The following is a 13,155-nucleotide window of genomic DNA, read 5'->3' as shown; positions in this document are numbered from 1 at the left end:
CACGTACCCTTCCCCCTGGCCCTACCAAACACCTGTCATTAGGTGGTTTTCTCAGCTTTTGTGCAGTATTTTCCCCATTCTGAAAGGCTTAGTTACTGGCAGCAACAGCATTACGCTAAAATATGCTGGCATTTCTTGGTCCTGCCCCCTTTGCCTTTGTCCCCATCCACCACTGGAATGTGCCCCCCGAGAGCTTCTCCAAAATGGAATTCAGCTGAAAAAGGTTCAGCACCTCTGCCATGCAACTAGTGGGCTGAACGGACTGGCCTTTTAGTCCCTGGAACATAGGAACCCCATATTACAGACTGGATGGTTCTAATCTATCATTCAAACAAATATGCAGAATTAATAAAATAACAGGAAATGATACCTACAGTGCATTCAATTGCATACACTCTTGTTTTTACCTGTTGACTGTAACGATTTATTTGAGACTGTGCTGCAGGAGAGAGCTCTATATCCTGAGCTCCATAGATTTTCTGTGCTATGATTCTAATTTTTTCAACAATGGGAAGCTGCGGAAACAAAGAGGATGACAGAATTTTAATGCATCTTGCCAAAAGTCTTAAGGTACTCTCTTGGCCTGCAAGGGCTGCTTGACAGGTTTTGGAGCAGATTTAACACTGAGTTATTATACAAAATGCAAAGTGATAATAATCATTTAAGGTGCTTGCAGTGGTAGGAAATGGCTTCTGATGCCCTCTGATTAGTGAGAAGAAAACAGATAATCTAAATAAAGATGCTTAATTTTGTATATCTCAAGTGTCTCTGGAGGTCATATACTCTGATGTGGAAGGCCTTACGCAATGCCTGTATTTACTGAGGTTGATTCTGCTTAATTAGAGCTGTAGGAAAAATATTCTGGAGTGGCCAAAGGCAATCTCTAATTCAGTATGTTCCAAGGCTCAGAATTGGCTCAGATAAAGTCCTGCATAAATAGTCATGTTCTCTCAGGGGTTCTCTCAGCTATTATTTATACAAACAGATGTGCTGTCTCATCATTTACAATCCCCATAGTCAAGCAGCCTCATACCCTTCAGCAGTCTCATACCCTTTACAAGCCTGCATGTCTGACAGGTACAGTTGTGGGACCATATGAGTTTTACAATCACATGGTCGTGGGATTCTTTTAAGTTCCTACTTAAGGGCTATACAGCACTGAAACAGGTAGTAGGCAAGGTGCTGCTCTCTTGACATGCCTCAAGTAACCTTCACAAGAAGTCTTTGCTGAGGTAACAAGGCCTGAAAGTGGAACTCCACCATCTGCAGAGGCTTCCCATTATTCAAGGTGCTGTTTGGGACCTATGAAACCTTTAATGGCTAAGGTCCTACATACCTCAGAAACTATTCTGTCCCTTATTTTCTTTTGCAGGCCTTAACGTCAATGGGAAACACCTCCTTGACCTAACTACCAATACAATAATGGCCAAAAGAGACATTCCTTTAAGGGCATCGCCCTATCAGGTGCTAGATGGAAACCTCCAATATCGGAGGCTTCCGAGATTCCTATGCCCTGCGGGGCTGCTGCTCCTCCTTTTGAGTTATTTCCCCCCACAAGTTGGTAGAGTTGTGCTGGTGGGGTGAGCCCAGGGCTGAAGAAGCCACAGGATACAGTGGATCCTGGACTTTCCTCTTCTCTCCCCTCCCCTGGCATGCTCCCAGTGTGTCTAGCAGCTATGACTTTTTTAGGTGTGCCCCCCATCTCTACCCTGGGGGGTAAGGGGGCTTTTAAGATCTGGATTGAGGACCCTGTACTATTCTAGAGTAAATATGAAAAGAAGACATCGCTGCTTGACACCTTTAAAGGACTATCTGTTTTGGCCCAAAGTTCAAACAGCTAGGGGACATAGGGAGGCATTCTTGCTTGCTGGTCCTCGGTTATGGAACTCCTCCCCCTCCACACACACACAGGTCTGTTAAAATCGGAGCCGATATGCTTCCTGGAAGCCCTGTAATACTTTCTTGTCTACATTGGTTTGCAACTGCTGTGGTTAAGCAAGTGTGAGATCATTTTAACTTCTGTATTTTATATTTATAATTTGTGTATAATGTTTTATGTTACTTTTTTCTTACATTTTTTTTAACCACACTGAATCTTAAGGATATAAAAATAAATACACTTCCTCCTTGGAAAAGAGGACACAAGGGATGAAGAGGCGATCCTTGCTTTATCCCCCCCCCCCCAGGACCGTGTTAACACAAGTAAGCTTCCCTGCATAACAGCAGTTACTTCAGGTACCTTTCATTTCATGATTAATGAGAAGCTGTAGTGGATGCCTGATCCTCAGAGCAGAGGGAATTTTACAGAAGGATGCTTGTGAAATCAATAGTGCATTGATCGAACTGTGACTGGCTTATGGCACACTTGCTTTGATTGCTGCACTTATGTCTGTAAAGCACTTACAAGATCCCTTAGATGAAAAGTGCCATAGAAATCTAAAGCTTCATTGACTTCCTGTAAAATGACAGGGCTTAACCTGATCATTAATCAGTTTGGGAAGAACCCCCATTATCACATTGCTTTTTAACAAACCTGAGAAGGGGTGAAATCTGATGAACTCACACTTCCCATTAAAACTGAAATATGTCTGTTCAAATAAAGATGCAAAATTGCTTAAGGGGATACTCATGCACAATTCATGGAAGCATCAGATCATCTTTGCACCTCTGTGCTCCTTCTTCATCCATATCCTATCCTCCCTTTATCTTTATCCTCTGTGTGTTACTATCCTAGGCAGTGACTGCGTCATATCTGCCTACATTACCTAGGATGATGGTTGGTGCTTCGGTATACACATTATGAACTTTTAGACCCAGAGGGCTCACTGAGATGGCCCAAAAAAGTGTCAAAGTTCCAGAAAGTCTTATATTGCAGTCTGTATATTTAGTATTAAGTCTCTAGTGAATGTTCATCCTGCCTCTAACCCAAAAAGTAACCACTACTACTTTTTATGATCAATCTTTGCAGTTTGCTGTTTAAATTTATAACTGTATACTGAAATTAAACTATAGTTATTCCACTGATAGTGTTATCACTTACCAACCCTTTGTTAGCCATGTCCTTGAATTATGTTAGTAATTTTATATTTCTTATGTTACACCTCTTCTATTCTTTTTTCAGTTGTATTTACTTATTGTTTGTTAGTTAAATTTATATACTGTCCAACAGGCAAATGCCCATGGAGCAGTTTACAATTAAAAAAAACCCAAAACAACAATGTAATTACAAAAGAAAAGTGCAACTATAAAATTATCAAAATAATACAATACTAAACATTAAAAACATTTAAAATATTAAAACCATTAAAGAGCTAGCAGTAAAATTCACGATCAGAGCAACAGATTAAAGATTGACTACATGCTGGAGAGGAAGGTCTTAACCTGGCATCTAAATGTATGCAGTGGCGATGCCAGGAGGAACTCCCTGGGAAAGGCATTCTACAGCCAAAGGGAGGGAGGCACTACCAGAAAGGCTCTTTCCCTGGTAGCCACCCATCACACCACTATGGGCAGTGGTACCCATAGAAGAGCCTCTGGAGATTATATTAGCAATCAGTCAAAAAAATATATGGGAGGAGGCTTTCCTTTAGGTAGACTGGCCTTAAGCCATTTAGGGCTTTAAAGATCAGCATCAGCACTTTACCCTAGTTAATTTACCCCACGGTGGGCTGTTTTGATGGTGTGGACTGGGTCACTGTCTTTTAATTCTTCCCTTTCTTCTTCTCAACCCATCTTTATTAAATACAGAACCATTTCAATAACAACATACCAAGATTATTCTTAAAAGGCAACCCAAACTCTGCTGTTTATAGTTGAATTTTTTGCTACTAGGTATCTATGGTATGAATTACTGCTGTCTTGTCTGGCAAATTTAGGTTTTCTCCTAGTTTTCTAGAAACAGTTTCCCCTGATTTGTGACTAAATTCAACTCTAGATTACTCTTGCATTGTTTTTCTCCTGACATGTTCAAAAATAATATACGATATAGCACAACCACAGAGAGAGTGAGTTTTCTTTTTTAACACCCATGTATGGGGTGTGCATGGTGGCTGCAATCCAAATCCATTTTTTCTTCGGATCTAGAGTAAAACCACTCTAGAGTAAAACTACAGCTACATGCTATGCAATTAACATAATGTGTAGCTCGACCCTATATGTAAATACAAGGCCACATATTTGGCTCACCAAATCTAGTTTGTAGTTTTGTTATAAAAAAAGAAGTGTCTTTATTTTATTTTTATTTTAAAATTTAACTAGGAAACATAAATGTGTCAGCTGAGACAACAAACAATTAGTAGCAGAACAATGAAAATAGATTAAAAAAAGCTTAGCAGTGCAGAAAATAAACTAAGAACACAGCAGTTTCTAACCTTTCCTCTTACTATAGGAAACGTGTTTAATGAAATCTATGCCATTAGATATTTTTGAAGAAGTTGCATGCTTAACTACTGTAGTTAAATTGGATAGAATGACATCACATGCTTGATTTCCAGCTTTTTCATGAATGCCATCAAATATAGTAAAACCTAAAGAATGAGATAATGCCGTATGAGTATCTTGGATGTAATTCCTGGCAACCTGGCAGAGTTTGCCATCATAAAATTAGGCCTCTCTTGTGACTCTTGTTACAATATTTCAGTGTCAGCTGTCATTGAAAACAAAGAGGAAGAAATGCAAAGCATCCTTGTTAATGTAACTTCTGAGTGCACTCTGAATACAGCCAAGAACTAAAAGTCACACGAAGGAAAATATTCCACTGTCTATTCTTGGCAAGCTCATACCTGCAGTTCACAGTTCATTGCTGCTTCGCTGTCTACTTTGTAAAATCATTTTTTTCAAGTAAAATGTGCTGAGGTCCTGGCAAAGTAATCACATCAAAGTGATTTAGACTTAAATAATATTTGCATCAATTTCTACAGCTTAAATATTCAGAGCAGCACAAGTAACAAATGAAAGAGACTTAATTTGGGACAGACAACTCAGCTCAAAGCTACGGGGTCAGATCCAGCCTGAAAGCAAATTTGTTCAGGCCCTAATGGCCCTACCCAGTTTTAATTGACTTTGAGTGGCAATCGTTACATAGCCAAAACAGCGCCACCCACACTCAAGAGTGGGCTTGGGAAGGAAACCCAAGGTTTGCAAAAGTACAAAAAAATCTTTAGGACCCCCCCCCCCCCACTGCCAAAACAAAACAGCTCAATGGGCACAGAATGCTGAGTGACTGTTTGTGGGGGAAATGGAAAGAAGGGAAATGGAACAGAGTGTCCTGAAAAAGGGCATGGCTACCTGGCCATAATCCTGAAAAGAAGCACTCCACAATGCAACATGTTGTTACTATCTCATGGAAATCTGAAGGGCCATTGCTAATCTGTCTCTGGAGGGGACCTTTCAGGAAAGGCATTCCTTCCGCAGCCCCCCTGGCCATGTGTCCTACTTTACAGAGTCTGCTTGAAGGGCTGCCAGTGGAACGCTTCTGTTTGAAGGCATCCTCTATTTGAAGCGCTGTCCAATCCAAGCCTGGTTTAAAAACAAAGAACCCCAAGAAGGGAGAGCAGGGACCTTGTAGCTGCCCATCCGCAGTTATTACCCAGACAGCAGGCTGAGCAGGCACACAGGTCACCTGGTCACAGTCTTCCCCACTGCAGTGAAGAGGTACTGTATTTCTGTTTAAATTATAGTACTTCTTTCTGTATTTGCATCTATACATGTAACTTAGCACATGGAAATATAATGCAAATTGGTGTCCTTTTCTTGGGGGATGATGCATGAGTGGCCAACCCAGATCATAATGCCTCAATGCATCTGCTCCATACCTGTGAAGCATTTTCCCCTCAGCAATGCTGACTTTGGTATTATTATTATTATTATTATTATTATTATTATTATTAACATTTCTATACTGCCCAATAGTCAAAGCTCTCTGGGCGGTTTACAAAAGATTTAAACATTAAAAATACAATATAAAACATAATGTGAAAACCACTTGCATACAAAAAGAGCTTAAAACAATCAACAATAAGAAATCCTAGGCTCAGTTAAAATCTTATCATATGCTGTCATATGTCTGGGAGTAGAGGAAAGCCTTAACCTGGTGCAGAAAGGATGACAAAGTTGGTGCCAGGCAGGCTCCACCGGGGAGAGCATTCCATGACAGGTTCAGATTGTGTGGAAAATCTGATCCCATCCCCACTTGCCGATTAGAATCTAGAGAAGAGTGGAGACCCCAGAGCACAGAAGCTGGTCATCCCTGGGCTAAACTACTGCATTCAAGCTGTAACTTATATGCACAGAACACAGTCTTGAACATGGGTGCAAGTGATCCAAGCATAGATGATTAGTGAGGGTCTGTTGTCACAAAATACTACAGCTGCAGCCCAAGACAGCAATTTCTAACAACAGCAAACTTAAATGCACTTTCCTGCCAAGCTACAAATCCCTTCCACATCCCTGCTGTTTTCAGTGATGCAATTGTATTTCATGCTGACACAGTTGTTCAAACTGATGACCAAAGAAGAAATAGCATCAATAACGGTACAAAAGTAGAGCTACCCTGGCATGGCTGGGAAAAGGATTAATCCAGCCTTCCCCCACCTGGTGCCCTCCAGATGTTTTGTACTATAGCTCTATCACCCCAAATCATTTGCCATGCTGGCTGGGGCTCATGGGAGTTGTAGTCAAAAAATCTAGAGGACACCAGGTTGGGGAAGGCTGCATTACTACCTATGTTATTTGCACAAACATTTATTCTGTGGGAGCCCCTATCTGCCATATTGAAAAAATCAATGTGGGAAGGAAACCCTTCATTTAAAAAAGAAATGCTTTTGTCAACCTTAAGAGCCATCCAGATTTCTAGGAGCCAACTCAGAAGGAAGGGAAGTCTGAGCACACAAGCAAGAAATAAGAGCTTGTCAGACCTTGATCTGATGCATAGTCAAAGTCTCAAAGGTGCACAGAAAATTTATGAATAGGAAAATAATATAACTTCCAATGTATTTGTGTCTGTGAAGGGCTAATTATAGCTACATGTAAAGAAAGACCATTCAAATAGGTGCAATAGCTTTAGATTCAAATGGCCCACTCTGAGCCCACTTTTATAATTCAGTCTCAAAAGGGCAGGGTGACTAACATTTAAAACCAGAGAGAAAATATAACATAAAAAACACTTAGAGAAACAACAGAGTGAATTTGGAACCGCTCCCTGTCGGCTTAATTTTGTTACCAAATGCCAGTTTAAACAGGAAGGTCTTTTGTTGTTCAGGCTTTGATGAAGCTAGTTCCATAGTCAGTGCTATATGTACTCTACCAGCACACTGCACAAGCACAGCATTTGGAATTAGGCACAGAATTCAGTGTCTTGAAAATCTCAAATTGTCTTAAAATAAGCAAGTTTCTAGTCCTTATGCATGTACAAATAGGTTTGAAAACTATGCGAGCAAGGTCCAGGATGGCCATGTGTGCTCTTTTACAGAGAACAGTCTTCTATTTGTAGTTGTACTCTATCTGATGGGCTGTCTGTTCAATTCCAGTTTAAAGATAAAAGAACCGTAAGAACTGTTGCCCATCAACAACTTCCACTCGAACAGCAGACTGAAGAAGCAGACTGGTCGCCTGGTTGCAGTCTTCTGCACTATAGTGTGATTACACAGAATATAATGGTGATGCAGCCAAAGAGAATGCTTCTCTACAATCCCCTTGCTCTTCAAGCATTTAAGTATGGATTGAATTCTTAAGAGAACCTTCCTGGTAGATGTTAACTATTGCAGTGGGACAAAAGGAACTTGTTTTAGTTTAATTTGCAAAGTACCTCTAAATAAAAATCATAAGCTACAGTGTGTGATGGACATGGACTAATTCATTTAAAACAAAACAAAATGTTACCGAACATTTGTTGTTCAGTCATTCAGTTGTGTCCGACTCTTCGTGACCCCATGGACCATAGCACGCCAGGCCTTCTTGTCCTGCGCTCTCTCCCGGAGTATGCTCAAGGCCATATTCATTGCATCGGTGATGCTATCTAGCCATCTCATCTTCTGCCGTCCCCTTCTCCTTTTGCCTTCAATCTTTCCCAGCATCAGGGTCTTTTCCAGTGAGTTTTCTCTTCGCATTAGGTGGCCAAGATATTTGAGCTTCAGCTTCAGTATCTGTCCTTCCAATGAGCAGTCAGGGTTGATTTCCTTTAGGATGGACTGATTTGACCTCCTTGGTCAATACCAAGGCCATGCTTGCCTGTTATCCCGGTGATTTCTTGACTTCCTACTTTAGCATTCCAATCCCCTATGATGAAGAGGACATCTTTTTGTGGTGTTAGTTCTAGAAAGTGTTGTAGGTCTTCATAGAACCGATCAACCTCAGCTTCTTCGGCATCAGTGGTTGGGGCATAGACTTGAATTACTGTGATGTTGAATGGTTTGCCTTGGATTCGTACTGAGATCATTCTGTCGTTTTTGAGATTGTACCCCAGTACTGCTTTTCCCACCCTTTTGTTGACTATGAGTGCTACTCCATTTCTTCTAAGGGATTCTTGCCCACTGTAGTAGATATAATGGTCACCTGAATTAAATTCGCCCATGCTTGTCCATTTTAGTTCACTGATTCCCAAGATGTCGATGTTCAATCTTGCCATCTCATGTTTGACCACCTCCAGCTTACCTTGATTCATTGATCTGACATTCCAGGTTCCTAAACAATATTGTTCTTTACAGCATCGGATTTTCTTTTCACCACCAGACACAACCACAGCTGAGTGTCCTTTCAGCTTTGGCCCAGCCGCTTCACTCTTTCTGGCGCTACTTGGAAATTCCCTCTGCTTTTCCCCAGTAGTATATTGGACACCTTCCGACCTGAGGGGCTCATCTTCTGGTGTCATATCTTTTAGCGTTGTGATACGTTCCATGGGGGTTTCTTGGGAAGAATACTGGAGTGGGTTGCCATTTCCTTCTCCAGTGGACCACATTTTGTCAGAACTCTCCACCATGACCTGTCCGTCTTAGCTTATGGCTTCACTGAGTTATGCAAGCCCCTTCGCCACAACAAGGCAGTGATCCATGAAGGAGGTTACTGAACATATGACCCAGTAATTGGAGTCAGACTATACTGATTTAAGAAAACAGCAGTTCATTTCATATCCACAGAAATACATGGACAATTCTCAATTCTCCCTGTATTTTGTTTTTAAAGATATGGTCAGCATCCACCAGTTTTTAAACATTATCAACTATCAAGTTCAGTTCTAACTAATCCAGCTGAATCTTTTCATAAGGCCTCCTGTCTTAACACTGCTCAGAGACAATAATATTTTACAATCCTTGTCCAAAAGAAAAAGGTTGCATCCCACTGAAGTAAAATTGAAATATTTAAGCATCCCACCATTTCTTTCAATTTTGCCTGCAGGGAGTTTCTGCATAGAATCAGCTATTGAGAAGTATCAATATAGCTACGACATTTAAATCACATTGAGATTTTACAGGTTTCTTAACTGAGGAAAATTTATTTTATTATTATTATTATTATTAAATTTATTAATCGCCCATCTGGCTGGTCACCCAGCCACCCTGGGCGATGTACAACATACAATAAAAACAGTTTAAAACAATAAAATTGTACAATAAAAACATTTTCTAAAATACCCTAACCCACCCCAAATGCCTGCCTGAACAACAGCGTTTTTAATGCACGACGGAAGCTCATTAAAGAGGGGACATGACGGAGTTCCCTAGGGAGGGAGTTCCACAGAGTGGGGGCCACCACAGAAAAGGCCCTCTCCCTCGTCCCCACCAGTCTAGCTGTCCTGGCTGATGGGACAGACAGAAGGCCATCCGAGGCTGATCTTGTTAAGCGGCCTGTCTGGTGCTGCTGGAGGCACTCCTTAAGATAGGCTGGGCCGGAACCATATAGGGTTTTAAAGGTCAAAACCAACACCTTGAATTTGGCCTGGAAAACAACTGGTAACCAGTGCAACTCCTTCAGCACTGGAGTGATGTGATCTCGCCGGTGGCTGCCTTTAATCAGGCGAGCCGCCGCGTTCTGTACCAGCTGCAGTTTCCGAACCGTCTTCAAGGGTAACCCCACGTAGAGCGCATTTCAGTAGTCTAAACGAGAGGAGACCAGGGCATGTACTACCGATGGGAGCAGATGGTCAGGAAGGAAGGGGTGCAGCCGCCGTATCAGATGGAGTTGATACAGCGCTGTCCGGCTCACACCTGACACCTGAGCCTCCATGGACAGCTGGGAGTCCAAAATGACCCCCAGGATGCGGACCTGGTCTTTCAAGGGTAGCCGTACCCCATTCAACACCAGGTCAACATCCCCCAGCCTCCTCTTGTCTCCCACCAAAAGTACCTCGGTCTTGTCAGGGTTCAGCTTCAGCCTATTCCTCCCCATCCAGCCACTCACCGTCTCCAGACATTTGGACAGGGATTCTACGGCCAACCTTGGTGAAGATTTAAACGAGAGGTAGAGCTGTGTGTCATCCGCATATTGATGACACTGCACCCCAAACCTCCTCATGATTGCCCCCAGCGGCTTCACATAGATGTTAAATAGCATCGGGGAGAGGATGGAACCCTGTGGCACCCCACAAGTAAGTGGCCACGGGTCCGAAACCTCCTCTCCCAGTGCTACCCTCTGGTACCTGCCGGAGAGGAAGGACCGGAACCACCGCAATACGGTGTCCCCAATGCCCAACCCCTCCAGGCGGTCCAGGAGGATACCGTGGTCAACGGTATCGAAAGCCGCAGAGAGGCCGAGGGGAACAAGGAAGGAGCATTCACCCCTATCCAGAGCCCTCCTCATATCATCCACCAAGGCGACCAAGGCCGTTTCTGTCCCATGCCCAGGCCTGAAGCCCGACTGAAATGGGTCTAGATAATCAGTTTCTTCCAAGTGTGCCTTCAACTGCACCGCCACCACCCGCTCAATCACCTTGCCCAAAAATGGCAGATTTGAGACCGGGCGAAAGTTGTTCAAAACTTGAGGATCCAAGGAGGGCTTCTTTAAGAGCGGTCTTATCACTGCCTCCTTGAGGGCTGATGGCATCACTCCCTCCTCAAGGGAGGCGTTCACCACTGCCTTGATCCCCTCACCCAGTCTCTCTCTGCAGCTCATAATGAGCCAAGATGGGCAAGGATCAAGTAAGCAGGTGGTCGGCCGTACCGATGAAAGCACCTTGTCCACTTCATCAGGAGGAAGGAGCTGGAACCGATCCCACAAAACCGGTTTGCCACAGGCCGCCTCTTGCTCACTAACTGTATCCACAGCGTGCAGAGTAACACACCTAATCTGATCAATTTTATCTGCAAAGTGCCTTGCCAAGGCCTCACAGGAGGCCTTAGAATGCTCCAGTGGTTCCGGAGCCACAGGACCAACCAGGCTCCGGACCACTTGGAACAGCCTCCTGGGACAGCACTCTGCAGACGCGATGGAGGCAGCATAATATTCCTTTTTTGCTGCCTTCACCGCCACGTGATAGGCTGAAGATACAGCTCTAGCCCGTGTCTGATCGTCTTTGGAGCGAGACTTCCGCCACCGGTGCTCTAGCCGTCTCACCTCCTGTTTCAGAGCTCGTAACCGCAGATTGAACCATGATGCAGTCCGAGCCCTGTTCAGGGGGAGAGGGCGTTTCGGAGCCACCTGATCTAATGCCCCAGTGATTGCAGCATTCCAGCCACCCACCAGGGTCTCGACCGAGTGGCCGTTGGCATGCCCCAGAGAATCCCCAAGCGCGTTCAGGAATCCATTTGGATCCATAAGATGCCTGGGGCGGACCATTTTAATGGGTCCTCCACCCCTGCGGAGGGATTGTGGAACCGAGAAGTCCAACGTCACCAGGTAGTGATCTGACCATGACAAGGGGGTGGTGGATATACCCCTGACTTCCAGATCACTCCCCACTTCTCCAGAAACAAACACAAGGTCTAGTGCATGACCGGCTACATGGGTGGGCCCAGTTAGAATATGGTGCAGCTCCCAGGAGGCCATGGTCTCCATGAAGTCCCGAGGTGCTCCTGTGAGGATGGCCTCCGAATGTCACCTCCGAAAAGATTCCAGAATTAGGAAATGAAGAAGGCAATTATGTTTACGTGCTACAAAATTATTCTTGATTTGGCCCCAATCCAGGGAATTATTGGGGGGGGTTTTATGATGTCTACATCCAGTATATACGGTGATCAGTTGATGGGGGAAGTTTACAACTAAAATGTAAAACAACTCACCCTTCCTATCACACTATAATCCTCAGTAGATTGTGAATTTATTTAGTTATTTTATAATTTTTTTCTCTGTTTTTACTTCCCTGGGGGAGCAATCTTATGGCCGCTAGTCAATGGCTAGATGGCCATAGGATATCTGATTTTCCAGGAACCGACCTTCCCCCTCTTCTGCGCTGCCTTGCAGGCAGCGCAGAAAAGCCCTGCACTCTGCAGAGGAGCGTGGAGCAGCAAAAGTGGGGTGTTCCAGGGGGCGTTCTGGGGCTGGGAAGGTGGAAATGCCAGTATGAAACATCCTATGTGTCGTCCGGCAGCCTCCTCCCCCACTCCGCCTTCCCGCAGCTACACAGCCGAAATCGGCTGTCTAGCCACAAATGCAGGACAGGAGAAGCACGGAGGGAACAATCCCCTCTCCTGCCCTGCATTGGATAGGCGGTTGTCTCCAAGTTCAGAGGTGGCTGCCCATCCCCATAGGTTTGTGCCCTAAGAAGCCCACAACAGCTACAGGCCAGAAAAAAGGATATCCAGCACTAGGCTAATCCAGTGGCAGCTTCATAATGTGTGAATGTATCATTTTGTAAGGCGTAGCACTTTACAACATTAGGATAAGGGATCTGAACAAGAATAAAGGTAGAGCTCCTGTGCCATAACCTGAATCAGGCTGGCAGAGTTCTGGTCAGCCACTTCATGCAGCATCCTATGAGCCTTTTCAGCCTACAGCAGCTATGGACTCAAACCTGCACCAGCCATACTTGGAAGAAAAGGACAGGAATAAGCATTGATTGGCAAGTTACACAGACATGACCATATCTCCTTCACGTACAAGACACTGGACAAACCCACTGTCAACTTTGCTATAGTAAACAAGGCTTTTTCATGTCTTAAATGTGGTTAAACACACACAAAAAGCTGAATTATTATGATTTGGTACCCTGTTCACTGAAAATAACTG

At 43.8% G+C, this 13,155-nt stretch overlaps 1 protein-coding gene across 3 annotated transcripts in view; it reads right to left on the bottom strand.

Moving 5' to 3' along the window:
• The window catches only part of MTHFD1L (methylenetetrahydrofolate dehydrogenase (NADP+ dependent) 1 like), a 213,394-nt gene that overhangs the window by 55,498 nt on the left and 144,741 nt on the right, over positions 1–13,155 (bottom strand). For all 3 annotated transcript variants that reach the window (XR_014786738.1, XM_084827831.1, XM_084827833.1), the window contains one exon: positions 408–515. Coding sequence is in view for 2 of the 3 variants with exons in the window: in XM_084827831.1 (XP_084683957.1) it covers positions 408–515 (108 nt within the window). In the remaining variant the exon portion in view is untranslated. The remainder of the gene's footprint in view (positions 1–407; positions 516–13,155) is intronic.

The sequence above is a fragment of the Heloderma suspectum genome, chromosome 1 (assembly GCF_057233095.1).
Source record: "Heloderma suspectum isolate Gila_16-S chromosome 1, 16-S_ref, whole genome shotgun sequence".
NCBI lineage: Eukaryota > Metazoa > Chordata > Lepidosauria > Squamata > Helodermatidae > Heloderma > Heloderma suspectum.
Note: the sequence above shows the minus strand (reverse complement) of the source record. Positions and strands in the feature narration are given on the sequence as shown.